The sequence below is a fragment of the Tursiops truncatus genome, chromosome 14 (genome assembly GCF_011762595.2).
Source record: "Tursiops truncatus isolate mTurTru1 chromosome 14, mTurTru1.mat.Y, whole genome shotgun sequence".
Classification (NCBI taxonomy): Eukaryota; Metazoa; Chordata; class Mammalia; order Artiodactyla; family Delphinidae; genus Tursiops; species Tursiops truncatus.
In genome coordinates this window covers 68,959,722-68,982,554 of record NC_047047.1, presented here as the reverse complement: position 1 = coordinate 68,982,554, position 22,833 = coordinate 68,959,722, and the positions used below count along the sequence as shown (strand labels likewise).

Here is a 22,833-nt window from a genome sequence, read left to right as displayed (position 1 = left end):
TACTTTTAAAAGTTGGGGAGTAGGGAACATAAATCCAAATTATTCTAAAAGAAAGTACTGGTAACAGGTATGTTTTAAAGTGCTCATGTGATTCTGACTCTTTCAGAAAAAGGGGGTCTCTGCTCAAGGAAATCTTTAAGAAAGAGAAAGGTTGAAAGTAATCAGCAAGAGATCCCTTCTACACAGAATTTGCCCTGAAAAGAAAAACAGGAAGGGAAAAGTCAACAACTACTGTGAAAAGTAGAGATATTAAAAAAACCCACTGAAGTGCAGGCAAAACAAAATCATTGTTTTTGGGGCCCGGATGTCTGTATTTTAAAAAAATACCACAAGTGATTATAATGAGCAGTCAGGGTTAAGAACTGCTAATAGTGACCGATACTACATGCTACGCAATCAATCACTTTTTTATGCTTTGTAATATACCCTCTATAAATCTGTTAGATCAGAATTAGAAACACGGCAAAGCAGTAACCACAGGTAGCAATTCTTGATCATAACCTGTATTTATTAAAATGCTCTGGCTGCTACTGAACTGTATGCTGCAAATGGGTGAATTTTATAGTACGTGAAACATTTCTCAAAGCAGTTTTTAAAAAAGTTCTTAGTTTTTTAGATTCTTTTTACTGTTAGTTTCATTGAGATTGGGCAGCAAGAAAGAAGTTATCTCACTGCTTACCAAACCATGATTCACAGCACCATAAAATAACTCTAATTCTATATTCTGCTTATTAAAATTTCAATTCTTAGGCATTAAGCTAGAATTAATGAAACAGAATCTTTAGGAATAGGGCCTAAAAGTCTATATATTTTTTAGTTTACCAGGTGACTTTAAACCCTTAAAGAAACATGCTGCTGAACTCCTCCTGGAGCCAAACCTGGTTACATGCTCTAAATAAAAGTCTAGCAATGTGTTTCACATAGAATAGCTAGTTCTACCTTATGAAATGTTCTATCTTTTGCTTTCCAAAACTGGGCAAATACCCACTGAGGCTCAGAGGTGCAAATATGCCCTCCAAGTGCATACACATCCTAGGAGACACGTAAAGTTGAACACTTACCTTCTGAAAGTCTTTCCTTCCAGCCTTGGGCTGCTGAAGTGAAGAACTCATTATTAAGGGCTGAGCCATTTAATTTCATCAGACCATCTGGACCAACCTGGGTCAAAGAATAAGCCACAGAAAGCTTAGAAAGAAAGCCAATTGTATCATGTGGAATTTGACGTTCCTGTCCTTTTAGAAAAGAATGTGTGTAAGTCAAATTTTACAGAAACATGACTGTATCATACCATGCTGCTTATTATGGACACTTCTATTTTATAATGCAATATTATTTTTTTTCTAAAACACTTCTTTCCTGTTTACCTCTCCTCCCTTCTTCCTCTCCTTTCAATTCCATTCCCCACTGGTTAATTATACTCAAAGAATCATCTGCAAACAAATACATACATAAGAGGTTTTTTCTGAGAGGTTCATTATTTGTTTTACAAAACTGTGACCAAGTTACATACACTACTCTGAAACTTACTTTTCTCACATAATACAAGTGGAAGTCTCTCCAAGTCAACTGGCATAGTTTTAGCTCCTTTATAATAGCTGCAGATTGTTTCCCTGTATCAATGTCCCTCAATACATTTACCAATGTCCTGATCATAAACATATATTTTGTTTCCAGTGCTTTCCCATAATCAACAAAGCTGCAATAAGCATTCCAGTAAAGATGAATATACTAGTGCTTTTTTCTATGGGATAGGTTCTGAAAGCAAAGAAATATTTGTGTGTGTGTGTGTGTGTGTGTGTGTAACTAAAAGACTATTAGATTATTTTCCAGAAAGGCTAATAAAATAATTCACATTTCTACTAGAAATACACGAGCATACTCCTTATCTTGTGAACAAGAGATATTAACATGCTATTTAATTTTTGCCTATTAATGAGTTTGAAATGATTAAAATTTCCTTCATCCTGACTGCTAGAGTTTTGTGTATCTTTTTGCATGTTTATTGAATATTTAGATTTGCCATCTAGTGAAATGCCAATTCCTATTATTTGCTCATTACTCTATGAGGATGCTCATTTTTAACTGTCTTGTGAGAATCCTTTGCATGTTATACATAGTAAAACTGCCACGTACTTTAAAGATATTTCCTCCAATCTGTCTGTTCACTGACTTGATTTGTGATGTCTTGCCAAAAGGTTTTTTTTTTTTTAAGATTCTTCTCTGCATTAGAGATTTTATTAACTGTCATTCTGCCCAAAGTTAATATCTAGATTTATACCAGAATCTCTATGCAGATTTTTCATTAATAAAATGATCTTGGGCTTCCCAGGTGGCGCAGTGGTTGGGAGTCCGCCTGCCGATGCAGGGGACGCGGGTTTGTGCCCCGGTCCGGGAGGATCCCATGTGCCGCGCAGCGGCTGGGCCCGTGAGCCATGGTTGCTGGGCCTGCGCGTCCGGAGCCTGTGCTCCGCAGCGGGAGAGGCCGCGACAGTGAGAGGCCCGCGTACCGGTAAAAAAAAAAACCAAAAAACCCCACAAAAGATCTTAAAATTCACATGGAAAAAAAATTAATACGAAAAACTGAGAGGGGGGAATTGCCTTTCCAATTATTAAGCATACCACACAAAACCACTGCAATCAAAACAATTATTACTAGCATTAGAGTGAATAAAGAAATGAGTGAAAGAGGAGAGAGTGCCTATAAATATAAACTGCCTGTAAATGAATAGAATATGTAACAAAGATGGTATTTCAAACTGAGAGAAAAAGACGGTTATATAAATAGGTACTGCTGGAACAATTGGCCATCTAGTCGGTAGAAAATACGCTGAGCCACAATTTCAGAATAATATAAAAAATATTCTAGATGGATTAAAAGACTAAATTTAAGCTTAAAGTCATAAACAATTTTTTGAAGAAAATTTAGGTAACTATTTGGACATCCTAGGGATTAAGGAACTCAACTCACTTCATTTTCTAAATCTATCTGGGCCAATATTGTTTTCCCCTGGCCCTAGAGCAGAAATTGGAAACTTTTCCTATTAAGAGATAGACTACGAATAGGCCATATACTCTCTGTTGCAACAACTCAACTCTTGACACTGTGGCAGAAAGTAGCTATAGATAATATGCAGAAACTAATGGGAGTGGCTGAATGCCAATAAAACTTTATTTACAAAAACAGGCAGTGGGCTGAAATTGGCCTGTGGGCTACAGTTTGCTGGCTGCTGATTTGTACTCTATAGATTTGGCAGAGGAGTAACAGGCTTCCCTATGAGGACAGGTCATCCAACATCTCCTTGAATATTCCAGTGCTGTGCAAGTTTCTCCAAAACAAGTCAATCCATTCTACAATTTAATAGCTCCAACTGTTTAAAAAAATGTTATTTTAACCACAAATTTGCTTCCTGGAGAAACGAAGAAGTTTACCTCTTCCAAAGATTGGCCTTCAAATATATCTGAAGAGAGATGTTTTAATCCATGCCCCTCCCTTATTCCTTTCTCTGGTCTAAATAATGTTTTTCGACTGTTCATTGTTGAGTACTCCATATACTAAAAGATGGTTTCCAATGTTTCATGCTAGTAATAACCAGAATTGTTGATAAACTCAAATTTCATCTGACAATGAAGCAGAATTTCATTAATAAATTCACTAATAATTTCACTAATAAACTCCATATTCCATATTCTCAGATTACTATGTCCTCCACCACAGTAACTGAAAAAGACAGGCAAGTAACCTCCTATTAAAAATACCCCACAGGAACGGGAAGTTGGGTAAGTTTTAAGGTCCCTTTTAATTCCGAAATTACATGTGGCAATTCTCCTTCTAAGACAGGATAAGGGCCATTAGTCAAAAGATAGTTCTGAGGAACCCACACTAGAATTCTATAGATATATCCTCTGTTAGGTGTTGTGTTATTAGTCCCAACCTAAAATTTGAGTCTTTAAAAAAGATGAGAGCAATCCTTAGCAAGAAGAGAAGCTCTCTAAAAACTCTGCCAAAACTTCAGTCTCCTAACTTGTTCTAACCAAGAACTGGGCATCCCCAAAGCTATAATTTCTCCAAGGAGTGTTAAGGTGGGGAGAGCAGCAGCTGGGAAGGATCAGTTTTACTTCTTTGTCCCTACTGCTGGTAGTGTACCTGACTTATCTGAACTCCCCAGAAATAGAATCTGACCTTTCACAGGTGCTGATTCATAGCAATATGAAACTGATATCAATATAATCTAGTAGAAGAATGATTTTCAGAATGAGGAAGATTTAGTTTTGACTTTTCTATAGACTAGGGAATATATCTAGTTTTCTTACGGTAAAACCAGGGAAAACAACTCTCTCTCATAATGTTTTTATAATAATTAGAAAAAAGTGGAGTGCCTAACAGATTACTTAGAACATAGGTACTTCGAAATAATCATTAATTAAAAAAAAAAATCTCAGAATTGAACAAACCTCACAAAATCATAATGATCCTTTTGCAGAGGAGGAAACAGAAGATCAAAAGGGAGAGTGACTTGCTAGTCACTCCTTCCTTGATGAAAGCCTAAGTCTTAGACTTTTGCCTTATTCCTGACCAACCTAAACCTCTCTGGTCCCTGCCTAGACTCTTCCAAACCTTTGACATTTTTTCTGGGTACTGTTTTGTTTTTTTAAGGAGTATAACTTATATTGGATTTCAAAACTTATTACTGAAGCAATAAATGTTTGTTTTAGAAAAATTTAACAAAAGAAGGAAAAATTAATTAACATTCTTAATCCCATCAAAAATCCATTCAAAAACCCCAGTGTAATGCCTTAAGACAATTCTTCCTCCTGAACTATATTCTGCGGATGTCTACATCCTAATATGATAGCTAGACAAATTTTATTCCATAATCTTGACATTTCTGATAAGAGGGTTCTTTTCCTTTATGAGCCTTACAGGGCCAACCTATTAAGAAATATTATTTCTTGTTTAACACCTTTGATATCACTTCTTTACAGGTACACACAAAAGCCATTTAAAAAGTCTTAAGGAGTTCTAAAGGTAATGATTGAAGGAAGCCCCAGATGGGTTATAAAACTGCTGATATGCCTGAAAGAACGAACCTGTCGATCCACCTCTGGAAGTAGTAGAAGCAGTCGCTGTTGGCAATCTCCAGGAAGGACTGAAAAGGTGTGTTTGTTGATTAGTGCTCGTAGGTTTGTATTAACCAGAATGGAGTCTGGTGTCTCAACATCAATTTCAGCACATTTAGTCCTCTTCATTTGCCCTATAAAAATATGGAAAAGAATCACTTGGGCCTCCTTCACATTCCTGTTTCTAGCTAAACTATACCTTCCTCTGCAGTGCAAAAAAACCATGGTTGTAAGTACTTTAAAATATCACACTGTGAAGAAGGTAACATTTAAGGTTCTCAGAAATAAACAAAGCCAAGTTTTGTTCGTTCATAAAGGATAAAAGAATATAAGTTATCTTCCCTGCAAAAATGGAATAAAGTCTGTAAAAGTACATCTTTTCCCATACTAAAAATACATTTTATGTTTGAGACTCGATCATTTCTCAATGGCACTAGGGAAGTTTATAATAAATAACACATACACAGAATGACTAAAAAATGGAAAAATTCAAATATATATATAAATCATACTGAGGCTCTTTTTCCCTTCCCGTGATAATTATTTTCATCAATTTTATTTGCATTAGCTAAAAATGTTATGATTGAATAGCTTAGCAGTCAACAGAAAATCTGTTCACAATAGGAAGGTTTCAGTCTTTCAAAAACACTGATGGATTTGAGTACAAAGTTTAAAACTTTTGCACCAAAAAAAAAAAAAAGACTAACTTGGAAAAATATCTGCAAGCCATGACAAAAGGTTACTATTCTTTTTTTTTTTTTTCCGGCTGCACTACGCGGCATGCGGGATCTTAGTTCCCCATCCAGGGATCGAACGCATGCTCCCTGCAAAGGAAGGGCAGAGTCTTAAGCACTGGACCGCCAGGCAAGTCCCAGAAGGTTACTATTCTTGATATTAAATGTGCATCTATAAATCAACATGAAAAAGATAAACATCACCAAGAGAAAAATGAGCAAAAGGAATGAACATGCAATTCATAGTTGACTAACCATAAACAGCTGCTAAGGTATTAATATTTAAAGAAATGTCAGTTAAACTAATGAACATGTTTTGTCTATCAAATGGCAAATATTGCAGTATAGTGATGGAACTATTCACGGAAAAAGCAAAAACCCCTTTCAAATAATGCTGGTGGGGCTGAAATCAGTATAATCTTATTAGAAGAAAATTTAACAACACACAGCAAAATTTTAAGGTGCATAGGAATCTAAGATCCATAAATTCTACAATTAGGAATACTTGCATAAAGTTACACAGTCCTGGATGTGGGTAACCTCTGGCTCCTGGCACAAACAAAAGTTATCTCCCTTGATAGGAAAGGATTCCCCTTAACTTAGGCCCATAGGATTCCTACAAATTAAAATCCAGCACTGCCTCACAAAGATTACCCTAACAAACCAGGAGGTATGCCAATATGACAGAAAATAAGCAGTAACCAGAAATAAAAGATTTAGACCTAGAAGTACTACTATCACTGAAACTGTCACATACATAGAATACAGAATAGCTATGTATAAAATAATTAAAGAAGTAAAGAATGTAATTGTAAAGATGAGGCTAAAATAATCAGGAATGAACAAAAAGACTTTGAAAAACTAAATTTTAAAAATTGTTGAAATCAGATACCATGAGTGGATTAAACAGGAGGGAATTATAGCCAAATAATTTATCCAGAATATAGAAAAGACAGATAAAACATTTTGAGAGCTTTAGCAGAAACATGAATGACAGAATGAGAAGGTCTAATACATGTGTGCTTGATTGGAGACCCAGAAAGAAGAAATTAAGAGAATGGGAAAAGGAAACATTTGAATAATTTTCAGCAATACATTTACCAGAACTGATGAAAACCACAAACCTAAAGATCTAGAAGCAAAACATATTCAAAGCAGGATGAAAAGAAATCCATGCTTAGTAAAACTGCTCATCAAAGAACAAGAAATAGCTTGGAAGCATCCATAGGAAGGGAAAGATTTCCTACAAAGGAACAGAATAACAGCAAGCATCTTAACAATGAAGGAATCTGTAACAAATGGGTTAACTATAAAATGCTGAGAGAAAATAACCAACAATCTATAATGATATGTATACTAAACTCTCCTTCAAGAATGAACATAAAACAAAGATATTTATAGAAATAAACAAAAATTGAGGGCATTTTCTACCAAGAGACATGCTCTAAATAAAGTTCTCAAAAACCTGTACTACAGGAAGGAAAATCACTGCAGATGGATGGGCTGGAATACAATGGAGAAAGATAGACATGCTTGCATAAAACAATAGCATTCTAGTGCCTGATCTGTGAGATTAAAAACAAAGGAGCGAAATGTCAGATAATAATATTATTTAAGTCCAAATAGAAAAAGATCAGTTCTAAATTGTTATAAAGTACTTCCATAGTTCTGGAAGAAAATCAAGATGGCCACTTTTTTGCTAAAAGAATAAATCTTAAAAGTTCTCATCACAAGATAAAAAAAATGTAACTGCGTGAGGTGATGAATGTTTACTTACAGTGGTAATCATTTCGCACTATATACATATATAAATCATCATGTTGCTCACCTAAAACTAATTGAACAGAAATAGAATGTATATGAAACCCAGCAGAGAGAGAAAAAAACTATGAAGGAATTAAAATGAACAACATATACTAGCAAACCGAATCCAACAATATACCATGATCATATACCATGATCAAGTGGGATTTATCCTAGGGATGCAAGGATTCTTCAATATATGCAAATCAATCAATGTGATACACCACATTAACAAACTAAAGAATAAAAACCATATTATCATCTCAATAGATGCAGAAAATCTTTTGACAAAATTCAACACCCACTTATGATAAAAACTTTCCAGGAAGTGGGCATAGAGGGAACCTACCTCAACATAATAAAGGCCATATATGACAAACCCACAGCTAACATCATTCTCAATTGTGAAAAACTGAACTTCCTCTAAGATCAGGAACAAGATACAGATGTCCACTCTCGCCACTTTTATGCAACATAGTTTTGAAAGTTCTAGCCACGGCAATCAGAGAAGAAAAAGAAATAAAAGGCATCTGCATTGGAAAAGAGGAAGTAAAACTATCACTGTTTGCAGATGACACGATACTATACACAGAAAATCCTAAAGGCTACCAGAAACCGACTGGAGCTCACCAATGAATTTGGTAAAGTTGCAGGATACAAAATTAATACACAGAAATCTCTTGCATTCCTATACACTAACAACAAAAGATCAGAAAGAGAAATTAAGGAAACAATTCCATTTACCACTGCATCAAAATGAAAAAAATACACAGAAATAAATCTACCTTAGGAGGCAAAAGACCTGTACTCATAAAACTATAAAATGCTGAGCAAAGAATTCAAAGATGACAGGAACAGATGGAGAGATATACCATGTTTCTGGATTAGAAGAATCAATATTGTCAAAATGACTATACTACCCAATACAATCTACAGATTCAATGCAATACCTATCAAATTACCAATGGCATTTTTCACAGAATTAGAACAAAAATGTTTACAATTTGTATGGAAACACAGAAGACTCAGAACAGCCAAAGCAATCTTGAGAAAGAAAAATGGAGCTAGAGGAGTCAGGCTCCCTGACTTCAGACTATACTACAAAGCTACTGTAATCAAAATTGCATGGTACTGGCACAAAAACAGAAATATAGATTAATGGAACAGGATAGAAAGTCCAGAGATAAATTCATGCACCTATGGTCAACTAATCTATGACAAAGGAGGCAAGCAAATACAATGGAGAAAAGACAGTCTCAAGAAATTCTCAAGGAATTAATCTCCAAAATATACAAACAGCTCATGCAGCTCTATGCCAAAAAAACAACTCAATCAAAAAATGGGCACAAGATCTAAATAGACAGTTCCCCAAAGAAGACATACAGATGGCCAAAAAACACATGAAAAGATGCTCAACATCACTAATTATCAGAGAAATACACATCAAAACTACAATGTGGTATCACCTCACACCAGGCAGAATGGCCATCATCAAAAAGTCTACAAACAATAAATACTGGAGACTGTGTGGAGAAAACGGAACCCTTCTACACTGTTGTTGGGAATATAAATTGGTACAACTACCATGGAGAACAGTATGGAGGCTCCTTAAAAAACTTAAAAACTACCATATGACCCAGCAATTGCACTCCTGGGCATATATCTGGGAAAAAAAAAAAAATCACAACCCGAAGGGATATATGCACCTTAATGTTCATTGCAGCACTATTTACAACAGCCAAGACATGGAAGCAACCTAAATGTCCATCAACAGAGAAATGGATAAAGAAAACATCGTACATATATACAATGAAATATTACTCAGCCATAAAAAAGAATGAAATAATGCAATTTGCAGCAACATAGATGGACCTAGAGATTATCATACTAAGTGAAGTCAGAAACACAAAGACAAATATTATATGATATCACTCATATGTGGAATATAATTAAAAAGAAATACAAATGAACTTATTTACAAAACAGAAGCAGACTTATACATATAGAAAACAAACTTAGGGTTACCAAAGGGGAAATGTGGTGGGGAGGGATAAATCAGGAGCTTGGGATGAACACATGCACACTACTATATAAGACAGATAACCAACAAGGACCTACTGTATAGCACCAGGAACTCTACCCAATATTCTGTGATAACCTATATGAGAAAAGAATCTAAAGAAGAATGAATGTAAGTATACGTATAACTGAATCACTTTGCTGTATACCTGAAACTAACACAAAGTTGTAAATCAACTATACTCCAATAAAAAAATTTTTTTAATTATTTATTTATTTATTTTGGCTGCACTGAGCAGCATGTGGGGTCTTAGTTCCCCAACCAGGAATGGAATCTGAGCACCCTGCAGGGGAAGGGCGTATTCTTAACCACTGGACCGCCGGGGAAATCCCTCCAATAAAAATTTAAAAAAAAAAAGTCGAGGCAAGCCAAAAAAAATTTCTTATTCATTAAAAAAAAAAGGGAAACAAACAAAAAAATCAGGACAACGATCAACAAAAAAATAAGATTGTAGAAACAAGTCCAAATAGATTAACAATCACAATAAATATAAATGGATAAAATTCACCAAAGAAAAAAGATTTACATATTGAATTGAAAATAAAGAAAATTCAGCTAGCTATATGCTGTGTAAAGAGATATACCTAATGTACAAGGACATAGAAATGAACAAAGTAAAAATGTAACAGGCAAAAACTAACCATAGGAAAACTGGTGCACCACTAGTAATATCAAACAAAAGACACTTTAAGTAAAACACTTAATCAGAGATTGACAAGGTAAAAAAAAAAGGGGGGTTCAATCCACCAGGAACATTTTCAACTTGAAAATATCTAATATAAGGTAGCTTCAAAATATGTGAAATGAAAACTGATAGAACATCAGGGAGAACTGAACAAAGCCACCATTAGGATAGGAGATTTCAACACATCTCTCTCAATTATTAATAAATCAAGCCATACCAAAAGCAGCCCAAAAAACAAGGGGGGGAAAAGGCTGAACTATTTTTCAGATAAACAAGCTTGATCCAATCTACACAGAATTCTGTGTTGAATAACTACAGTACACTTATAAAGTTCATTATCAGTATTCCAAAAATGCAGGTCTCCATAAATTTGAAATATTAGTAGTAATTATAACAACAATGATCGATGACAGCAGCAGTAAACACATTTATATAGGACTTCCTAAGTGTCAGGCACTATTTTAAACACTGACATGTATGAACTCATTTATTTTTCATACAACCTTATTTGCATGAAAGATGAATTTTCATTTATTTCTTGGCCATTAGGTCAAAATTAAATATACCATGCCTTCTTTTTTTATAGTTGATTTTTCTTGTTGTGTTATGAAAGTCAGAAATTCTTGGCCCATACTTTAATTTTGTAACTCCATGTTTCAACTGCAATTGAATGAAGACACTAAAATTGTGACTTTAACTGAATTTAAGTAGAATATAGGCTCTATAAGGAAGAAACTTTGTTCTGTTTATCACCACATCTCTTGGGCCCTAAACCTGTGCTTGGCATATTAGTATACCTTCTATAAGTATTTGTTGACTAAATGAATATTTTTATTTTTTTAATTTTTGGCCACGCCACACACCATGTGCAATCTTAGTTCCCCAACCAGGGATTGAACCCGTGCCCCCTGCCTTGGAAGCATGGAGTCTTAACCACTGGAGCACCAGGAAGTCCCAATAAATGAATATTTTTAATCTTTGGCAGTGCGACTGATGCTCAAAGGGCGTATTCAGTTTAAGGCAGATACTGTCTCTAAGAAAAATGTACCAATGTACAATCCCACCTAGATTCAAACCAGATTTTTACAAAGAACTTGTCTGAAAATATTAATTCTATTCTCACGCTTAATACTTTGGAAGGGTCTGTTTTATATAAATGAATGTAAAATAACTTTCCTTTAGAATTTTGTTGGCATTGCTGCACTATCGTTTAGCTTCTATGTTGCTGTTGACATGTCTGCCATCCCAATTCTTGAATCTTTATATGTGAACTACTTTTTTCTCTTTGGAATCTTCTCGTTATCCTAGATGTTTTGAAATTTCAAAAGAATGGTCTTGGAACAGGTTTCTTTATGTTCCTGTTTCTTGACAGGAATCACGTACTTTCAGTCTGGAATCTGTGGCTTTCAATTCTACAGAATTTTCTTGTATTATTTCTCTTATCATTTACCTTCCTTTCAATTTCTGTTCTTCCTTTCTGATACTCCTACTATTTAAGACATTGGACAGCCTAGATTGGTGTTCCTACTTTCTTACCTTCTCTCTCCTTTGACCTATGTTCTGGGAAATGTCTTCACCTCTAACTTTTAGTATTTCTATTAAAATTTTTTTATTTTTGCTACCATGTTATTTAATATCCTGGTACTCTTTATTTTCTGATTTTTAAAATAGTATTCTGTTCTTTCATAGATGCAGTATCATCTTTTCTTTCTGTGGATATTATAGTTTTTAAGGTTATTTGTTTATTAAGTTTTCTCCTTCCTGAACTGTCTGTTTCTTCTGAGTCTGTACTTCAGATTCTCTCATGATGGAGGTTTTCTTCAAAGGTGATCCTTAGCAATCACAAGTAAAAGAGAGGCACTAAAAAGACTGAAAATTTTGGGTGCCTGGGTGCATCTTGTAGACTGGTGAGCTCCACAGAAGTATGATCAAGATGATTTCTTTTAGTTGTGAATCTATAAATTTGCCTGGAGATTTTTTTTCTGAGACTATTCAATTTCTTTAGGTACCAATCCCACAATCTCTTGCTGAAGCATAGGTGTGGAGGAGGAACAGAGTAATGGAGGTAGAAATATGCCTCACTACTAACATTCTGGAAACCAAGCAAGCAGGAGATTCACTATTTAGTATTTGTATTTTACTTGATTTCCCTGAGTCCGGTACATTGCCTCATTATCTGTCCTCAGTTATGTGTGGTGTCTCTGAATCTCAAGTCTAGATGGTTTAATTTCACCTCAAAATAAATCTCCTGTCTCCTGCTAGGCTGAGGCATCAAACTTCTTCTTATTAACTTTCAAAGGTTTTTCTTTTCAACCCTATGCTTCATCTTTCTCTACTATGAGAAAGATATCTCAATCCTTGATATGGTATCTCCAATTCATAAACCTTTCTGGTGCTCTACAGGCTCAGCTGGCTTGCTGACTACTGGCATCTGCTCCTCAGCTCTGTGAAAGACTCCATCCAGTTTTTTTATCTTTCAAAATCTGTTGATATTTCCTGTCCATCTGTTATCTCCTTATTTTCTTCACCCTAATGGGTTTAATCTTTTGTATTTCCATATTCTCATTTTATAGTGGGATTTTAGAGGAAGCAGGAAAAGGGGTTCAGTTTGCCATGTTTAATTATAAGCCCTTCTACCTTTCTGTACACAGAGATAAAAGGTAAATAATGCTGGATAAAGAAACCTCTTGTCAGAAAGAGAAATAAACTACAAAATGGCTGATAACAGACCTTATTCTGAAATGAAGTTTGATAGACAGGATAGGAAGAACACGAAAACAGTCAAGAGCTCAAAGGTGAACAGGAAGGAGTAATTAAGCCAAACAGTTGATGTATTTCAAACACAGAGTTGAAAATTTAAGGTGCGAGAACTGAGGTCTTTGTAAATAAACTTACTTGTGTGAAGCCTGTCAGACCTCTGGAATGACTTCTTTCCCAGGCCTAGCAAAGGATTTTCCACTTTAACTGAAGAAGAAAAGCTAGAGTTCGAGTTCTGAGGGCTGCTTGACTGTCCGTCAGATTGCTTTCCTTCCCATATCGCTAGGGGAAAAATATATATATAAAAATATATTAAAAAAATATATAAAATATGACCCTGAGGGTATAAACAGAAACAAATAATCAATCAAATGAACAATTAAATCATTCAACGCTAAGCAAAGGAGTTATGTATGAGGCAATGTGACCCTTCAAATGTGTTCTGAGTCTGAGAATTAGGAGTCAAAAAGTAAAATAAAATCCCTTTCCTCCTCCCAGCACATTATTTGCTTCTGGTGGTAAATTTCCTTCCTAACAAAAATGCAGTTCTGCAAGACAGTTTAAATCTGGTCAACTCATATAATCAGCTGGCATCAAACTAAACTGTGTAATAAAATACAAAGCCTGTATCTAGACCAGTTTAAATTAAAAACAAAATAAGCAACAACAACAAAAAATCCAAAGGCCTCTGGATATGTCCAATGGAAACCCAAATGTATCAAGAAGTCTTAGGAAAACCTTTTATTTTTAAAGAAGAGAACCAGTGAAGAGTTCAGTGTGAGCATCTTGGAAACATCAGCTTTATAAAGTTACTAATTAGAGGCTTTCAAATATTATTAGTTTAGACATATTGGAAGTTAGTCATTGATCTTATTCTAACATGCAAATCCCAATGATGTATTTTTTAACAACTGTATGATTACTCTGCATAAATTTCCCCCTTTACCCTAGAAGGATTTATACTGATGATGTGGCAGTAATATAATACAGTAATTTAAAAATAAAGGATATAGTGTATGAATTTGGTATACAAAAATACTGGAAAAAGAAACTTTCACTGAAAAGACATTCAGTCTGCCTACCAGGTTTGGCAGGTACAGAGTCACTGGCTGCTTTGACAGTCTTCAGAGAGAGGTGCTGGTTGGAGGAGATGGACATGCTTGGCCTGCATTGCTGCTGCTGCTGTTTCTTCTGCTGTTGCTGTTTTAGAGCCTATAAAGAGAAAACTGACTGTAAGAAACAAAACAAATCCGTTTTTAGTAATAACAAAACAATAAATGACTTTAAGTGGTGAAGAAGAGTATGCTGATTATCCAATTTCTTTGAAATCCATCAAAGTAAACAAAAATCTAAACTAAATTAATTAAACACAAGGCTTAAATAATCCTTAAGAGTTTGGATATTTTTTTTACCAATGTTCTCCTTTAAATAAATGTGAGAAATTGTCATTAACATTTTTAGAGCTTAAAAATCACCAGTAAGCCATGGACTTCTCATACTTGTAGTATGTAGATGTTTTCAATCATTCTGAAAACAGAATTCTAAGCCCTGGACCAAGAAGAGTCCCATTTGCATCAACTTTATGTAGAAATGTAAATATTTAGCTTACGTATGTTTCAGAGGTTCTGCATTTGAACAAAAGGTTGCAAATAACTACTTGAATTTGATCTCAGGTAAGAGCAGTAAGATTTGGCCCAAAGACCAAATAAATCTCAGCAATTTATAGCAATGCAGTAAACTGAAGGGAAGGAAGACTGGAAAACATGGGCTCTAAGAACAGTGTGATTCCTTCTGGTTATTTCAGAATATTTTAATTTCCATGATGTTCTCAGTTTAGAGAATATACTAAACTATTTAGAATGAACAGAAAGACAAATAGCTTCCCAGATTTTAATCATAAAGATATATAAAGGCTATATTTAAACTCAAGGGTTTAAAAAGAAAAAAAGACAAACTAAGAAAGTAAAACTACATTTCAGGAAAAAGTTGAACATCTACGACCTCATTAAAATGCCAGTTTAAGCTTTAACTTTCATGACCATCATGTAGAAAGGTGTGGAATAACTGCCTACTTGTCTTTCATTCCCTTTTCACAATATGGTTTTCTCCTTTTCACATTCACATATACCTCTGGCTATGCCATGCAAGCACAGTGGCAACACTTGATCTCCTTGATCTAAGCTGTCAGTGGAGAAAAGAAACTGAGAGAGTCAGGTATCTGGCTTACATTCACCTACAACATTTATAATAGGTGAGGCAGAAGCATAATGTCAGTGCTGTCTGATCACTGATTACATACAGCTTGTCTCTCATTCTTTGCAATCAAAACAGAAAATGTTTGCAAGCTTCCTGTGTGGCATCCATTAGTATTCATTCCTTTCTATTCACAGTACCTAGGTCATTCTAAGTTAATGCAAAATTTAATAGAACCATTTGATCTTATCTATTTCTGCTATGATCATGTAAATTCAGATATATGATGAAAACAAAATAACTTACAGCCTCTCTGTTTAAGAACTGTACTCGGTTTTCCCCTCCCTCAGTACCTTACAAACCCTGTTCTAATTCTGTATAAAATTTAAAAAGCAAGCAACAAAAAAAACCTTCACTGGGGTAAAGGATAACTTACACTGAAATACGTTTTCTCACCTGATACTATGAAAAACATATACTGGAGGCAAGGCCTTACTTTATATACCAACAGTCTAATTTATATAATTTCTCATACTGGTATTCCTTAAAGAAAATATAGTATTTGACTCCTGAGATTACAGGAGAATAATACAGAGTAGTATATATGTCGTGAGTAAGGTAACAAGTTTTACTAAAATACTTGCCTTTTCTCTGTGGAAAAGAGGCATCTCATACTTCTTTTTTTTTTAAAATTAACATCTTTATTGGAGTATAACTGCTTTACAATGGTGTGTTAGTTTCTGCTTTATAACAAAGTGCATCTCATACTTCTTAAACTCTTGCAAAGAATGTGTAAAAATACAAGTGCTGCAGGATACCCAGGCAGATTGTAATTAACCTTATCAAATTTTTGGACATCTTTTAATAAAAGCACTTTTGGTTTAAACACTTTAAGACCTACTTAAATTTTTTTTTTTTTTTTTTTTTTTTGCGGTACGTGGGCCTCTCACTGTTGTGGCCTCTCCCGTTGCGGAGCACAGGCTCCGGACGCACAGGCTCAGCAGCCATGGCTCACGGGCCCAGCCGCTCCGCGGCATGTGGGATCTTCCCGGACCAGGGCACGAACCCGGGTCTCCTGCATCAGCAGGCAGACTCTCAACCACTGCGCCACCAGGGAAGTCCATAATTAAAAAAATTTTATCTCATCCATCCATCCATCTATCTATCTATCTATCTATCTATCTATCAATCTATCATCTATCTAGGGTCACACTACACAGCTTATGGGATCTTAGTTCCCTGACCAGGGATTGAACCTGGGTCCCAGCAGTGAAAGCGCTGAGTCCTAACCACTGGACTGCCAGAGAATTCCCTTAAAATTTTAATTAAACAGTTATGACATGAATACATTTTTACCATTTAATTCAAACATAAAGCTAAAGTCTCTTTTGCCCACCACTCAGTCTTGTTCCCCAATCCTCAAAGATAACCACAGTCATCAATTTATTTTTCCTTATTGAGCTTTTTTTACACTTACATTGTATGTATGTGTTTCTGTGTATATACAGATTCATATTTCCATTAAAAATATACTATTGTTCTGGGTATGTATGTGGCTATGTGTATGTTTTTAATGAATGTTGTAACACAACTTGATTTTAATGATTAAACATTATAGTGTGGTGATGTTTCCATGTCTATGCATACAGAAAAACTTAATTACAAGGTAAACTTTTAACCCTGTATAATTTTCTAGCATCTGGATATGCCGCTGTTTATTAAGGAATTTATATATATATATATATATATATATATATATATATATATCTCCACTTGCAAGTTTTTGCTATTACAAACTTTAATGCAAACATTTTCCTGTGTGTGTGTGTATGTAAGTATGTATGAATACATGCATTTTTCTAAGATAAGTTCCCAAATATTTAACTACTTAGTCATGGGGGATATGCATTTAAAATTTTAATAAACATAAAATTTCTCTCCAAAGTAGCCATAAGAATTTATATTCCACCAGCAAACTACAAGTAGTCATTTTCCCACATACTTGACAGTGCTTGTGCTTGATGTTATAATTAAGCTGTATTATATATACTAATCTGAGGATAAAATTAGTCTGTGTCCTTAATTATTAGTCAAATTTAAATTTACTGATAATTTGCATTTCAAAAAATAGAAAGCAAGTTCTTTGAAAAGCCCAATAAAATAGTCGGCAAGTAACATTGAGAAAAAAGAAGATACATCACAAATGAACAACACTGATGAACAAAAGAGAAACATAAAAAACAATACTATGTACAACTTTATACCAATATTTGAAAAAAAATCAAGTGAAATGGAGCATTTTCTAAGAAAAGTAATTTCCAAAATTGGCTCAAAAATCAGAAAAATCAAGAGATCAGTAGTAGTAGATGAAATTGAAATGCTAGGAAAACAGTTGTAAAAGTGAGATTTGCAGAACTTTCAGGGAAAAAAATACTTTCTATTTTTTCCAAAAATCAGAAAAATAATAGAGGGCTATACAACTTATTTTAGATGCTAAGAACAATCCTGATTCCAAAACTGTATAAGGATAGTTCAAGAAAATAATAAAATCGAAGCTAAAATCTTAAATAATAAAATTCCATTAACATATTAAAAATTATATAAAAAACATATAGGGTTTATTCCAGAGAGCTAACAATACATTAACATTAGAAAGTCTAGCCCTGGAATTCTGTATATTGGTTGACTTAAAGAGAAAGGCTACCTGATCATCTTCATAAATGCTGAAGAAACTCAACCTGAAAATTTCAATACCTACTCTTATTTAAACACACACACACATACACACACCCCTCTTAGCAAATTGGAAACTAATGAGGAACTTTTAAAATGTGATAAAAAGAGTATCTATCATAAACCTATAACACAGAGGTGCATAACTTATTAAATACAAAGTGGGAAACCACACAAAATTTCTCCCTAACGTCCTTTCAAGAAATTTTCACTGACTGCCAGAATCATGCATTTTTAATGTAGGAGATTATAATTCTGATAAACAGAATAGCATGATTACCTGCTTTAGTGCCTTCTTGCTGTGCTTCTGTGATGGAGAAATGACTTTACCTGCTGGAATGGTGGGTGATGGGCAGCCTGACTGAGGAGAGGATGGTTGTGACAGTCTAGACGATACTAGGGGGGAAAATGACAATGAAAAGTTTTGTTATTAGAGTTGATATCAAGCACCATTCCTTCCCCAATCATATGCTGCTACCTGTATTAAGAACTGTGACCAAACACTTTTGGGAAGGATCTTCTTTTTGGAGTTCTACTGCAAACAGCCTCCCTTTTCAGTTTATTTCCTCAGAAAGCTCTAGTGAAGGATGATAGGATGGGGAAGGGATGGATGTTAGTATTCATTACTTTTCATTCTTTAATTTTTCAATAGAATTGACTGAAGAAGCAGGAAGTAGAATATAAACCATGAGTCATCAACGAAGATAAAACTTAGAAAAGATGCTAGAGCCCGTTGGACAGTATCTATGTTCTTAAGGTAAATCTAATAACAACATGATATTGTGGAAGAGCCCTGGATTGATAGAATGGGTTCCAGTTCTCCCTATCTTTAAAATGGAAGGCAATAAGGCCATTCCACCTCAAACACTACCACAGCTTTAATTTTTATATTCCTTCATCTCTTACATCAATAGTTTTAGGTCTACCCATGTGAAAGGGTACTTTAGGATTTCTCTGATGGAATCAGTGTAGGTTTGCACAGGATGTAACCACTCTTTACTTCATCACCAGCTGTTTTATACCTCATCAGAGCTTAGCCAAACCTTAGTATTACGTGAATGAGGGTTTTCCCTTCAAGGGCCTATACCTCTTAATAATAAATAGCAATTAGATCTTCATGTTCTATAAAGTTCAACAATGTATTATTTATGATATGAGATAACAAAAGAAATTGCTGATTCAGACCCCTTAATAATAAAAATAATAATCACTACTGCTAGTGATGACTCTCAAAGAATCCATGTTTACTAATGCCTTCTTTCAAAGTAGCTGGACTGAAAGGGCCTGGATAGCAAAATGGCATCTCATGGTATGGCTAACGGGTCTAAAGATACCATATGAAGTATGCTGGCAGGTAGCTACCTGACATAAGAATGTAGAAACATGGTTCACTGGAATACATAAGTTTTGGAATATGGCATTTCAATGGACTCTTAGATGTCCTAAGAAAGGAATGCACAGTAGACAACATTTAAAGAGGACAACAGTAGACAATGTTAAGACCTATCTTAAGACCTATCATAGTTAGCTTTAACTTTGTATCCCAATCCTTATAATCAGGCTATATATGGGAAAGAACTGACATACAGTAAGCGTGGCGTTAAAAAAAAAAAATTCACCGTAATATACAGTACAAAAAATGGAGTTGGATAATTCTTGAGATGGTTAAGCAACAAAAAGAAACCATATCCTAGTGCACTTAGATGTTGACCAATTTTTTAAAATAACAGTTTCACTGAGATATAACTTATATGCCACACAATTCACCTAAAGTGCACAATTCAATGGCTTTTAATATATTTGCAAAGTTGTGTAACCATCATCACAATCAATTTTCATCACCCACTAAAAAAACCCTGTACTGGTTAGCTGTCACTCCTCTTTCCCCTAACCCACTGCCCTAGTCCAAGGTAATCAGCAATCTGTTTTTTGTCCCTATGCACTTGCCTATTCTGGACATTTCATATAAATGGTATCATACAATATGTGCTGTTTTGTGAATGGCTTTTTTTACTTAGCATGTTTTAAAGATTCACCTCTGTTAGAGCATGTATCAATACTTTATTCCTTTTTATCATCAAATAATATTCTATTGTATGCACAGCCACATTTTGTTATTCATTAGCTGATTTGACATTTGAGTTGCTCAAAAGCACATTTGAGTTACTTCCACTTTTTGCCATTACGAACACTCGTTAGCAGAATTTTGTGTTGGACAGATGTTTTCAATTCTCCTGGGTTCATACCTAAAAGTGAAATTGCTGTTTTTTCCAGTAACTCTGTTTAAACTCTTTGAGGAAGTGCTAAACTGATTTCCAAGATGGCTGAACCATTTTTTACAATTCCACCAGAAATGTATGAGGGTTCTAATTTCTCCATATCCTTGCCAACATCTGATATTGTCTGTCTTTTTTATTTCACCAATGTTTTTAAAGGGACATTATGAAAATAAAGCTAACAACTATTAATATTTAACTATATTTATTTTCTTTTTAATGGTTTGCAGAAATCTGAGATTACTCACGTCCTCACCTGTCCCAATAACTGTCTGAAAATAAACAAAACAAACGACCAAGCCAAAATGACCCTATTAAAGAACATAAGAATTCTACTTTGTAGCCTGGAAAAGAGATAATAAAGCTATCTGTAATTAACAGGGCAAACTGTTTGGAATGTTTCCCTTTAAGGCAAAAGCCCTTTCTAACAAATGAATCCATAAACGTATCTCAAAGCCAACTGAAATAAATCACGAAAATTCCAGGACCCACCAATGAGAAATACCTCCCAGTACTTAATGCCAAGCACTGGTCTCATAACTTTAATGAAACTTAAACTTTACTCTAACTTTTAAATATTAAAGATTCAGAACTACAAACAGCAAATAAGATTTAAACACATGTTGAGAAACTCATCTCTTTTAATTCCTTTTAGTGTCTACATTGTCTCCAAGACACATAACTTTATTAAGAGCAACCATGAATTAAACATCGTCTATGTGCCTAATGCTGCGCTAGCTTCATTTGAACAGAATTTCATTGAACTCTTGTAACTACCCTCTAAGATGGGTACAACTTCTCTTTCTACCCCCACCCAATCTCCTCCAATTCTATCCTCTGAGATAACTAAATAATATAGTTGGGATGGCATCCTTGCTGATATTTTTCTGTGCAAAAAAAAAAAGAAAAGAAAAAATTTCAAGGATATACATTTATAAATAAATAAATATACACACCTGCATATTGTGATGGTATTATCTAAATTTTCCCTATCTGGAAATTTAATTAGCCTGACAAAGGACACAGCTAGTAAGGAGCACAACCAAGATTTGGACTCTGTATAGTTTCAGAATGAGTGAGTACTTGTAGTGAGTTAAGTGGTGGCCACCAAAAGTCATGTCCATGTCCCAACCCCCAGAACGTGGAAATGTTACATTATTTGGAAAAGGAGTCTTGGCTGATTTAATTAAGGATTTTGAGATAAGGAGATCATCGTGGATTATTCCAGTGGGCCTTAAATCAAATGACAAGTGACCGCAGACACAAGACACAGAGGAGAAGGCCATGTGGACAGAGGCAGAGACTGGAGGATGTGGCCACAGGGAAAGTATGTCAGCAAACACCAGAAGCTAGAAAATACACAGAACAGACTTCTCCCTTAGAGTCTCTGCATAGAGTATAGCCCTGATGACACCTTGACTTCCGACTTCTGGCCTCTAGAACTGTGAGAAAATAAATAAATTTCTGTTGTTTTAAGCCTCCTGGTTTGTGGTAATCTGTTACAGCAGCCTCAGAAAAGTAATACAGCACTTAAAACTGATTTTATTTTTTTAAAGTATCAACTCATAGATGTTTACATATTTGAAATGTTTACATCATTAGCAATTATTAAAAATTTGGCACTCAAACTGTGCACTTTTGGGGTAGTGGGAGTTCCTTCAAGTTGTAAACCATCTTTGGGACATGGCCCCAGCAGTATCCAACCACTTCCTTGCTATCTGGCACAGAAAGAGTCCTAGGCAAATCTTGCATAATTTTTTTGCCCAGACTTGGAACACCCCCTTCTCCAAGGAGACCTGATACCTTTTTATTGAAAATGGTATTAAAACACTGCACTTGATGCTACTCAGTTACCACTGGTTCTAGAACTTTTCAGTGAGTGGAACAAAAAAAAAAAAAAGAATTGTTTTCAAAGGAAAAAATTTTTTAAATTCATGCAAAAGATAAATCGGAATTTATGATTACAGCATTGTCACTTAACTTTTCTGATTTTATATTTCTATCGCTTTTCTTCCCAGATAATCCTGGTTTCTAATAACATTACTGTAACTATTAACTTGTTTTCTATTATAGATTTAATTTCAAAGAAATCATATCAATATAATTACTGAAAAGAAGACTACTGAAGGCAGTTTAAGATTTCTCTGAGTCTGGTCTCCCACACCTAAGACATATCCTACAGTAATTACCTATGTCATTATGTTCAAATTTGACATATACTTGAGTTTGCTTTAAGTTGTTTGATATTTCTAGAAAGTGCATTTTAAATTTTTAATTGGCTTAATTATGTAAAACTATAAAACAAGTTACTTTCATAAGTCTAGCTCCCTCCCCTGTCTATACCACTTTATTACCTCCTTTCCCTTAAAGGAAATAATTTATATTAGTTTTTATCCTTCCATTGTTTTTTATTTGCATTTTTGTTTTGGTGAAAACATAGTGTGTGTGTGTGTG

At 34.7% G+C, this 22,833-nt stretch overlaps 1 protein-coding gene across 2 annotated transcripts in view; it reads right to left on the bottom strand.

Annotated features, from left to right (window-relative positions):
• The window catches only part of ASXL2 (ASXL transcriptional regulator 2), a 123,256-nt gene that overhangs the window by 14,941 nt on the left and 85,482 nt on the right, over positions 1 to 22,833 (bottom strand). Inside the window, exons 1-6 of one of the 2 annotated variants that reach the window (XM_073791531.1) lie at positions 18,582 to 18,601; positions 18,384 to 18,499; positions 14,260 to 14,389; positions 13,316 to 13,459; positions 5,089 to 5,252; positions 1,062 to 1,158 (exon numbers count right to left, since the gene is read on the bottom strand). In XM_073791531.1, coding sequence (XP_073647632.1) covers positions 1,062 to 1,158; positions 5,089 to 5,252; positions 13,316 to 13,459; positions 14,260 to 14,335 — 481 coding nt within the window. In that variant the 5' untranslated portion in view covers positions 14,336 to 14,389; positions 18,384 to 18,499; positions 18,582 to 18,601. Of the gene's footprint in view, positions 1 to 1,061; positions 1,159 to 5,088; positions 5,253 to 13,315; positions 13,460 to 14,259; positions 14,390 to 18,383; positions 18,500 to 18,581; positions 18,602 to 22,833 lie in introns of those variants that run through there. The other variant, XM_019943113.3, reaches the window with a different exon arrangement.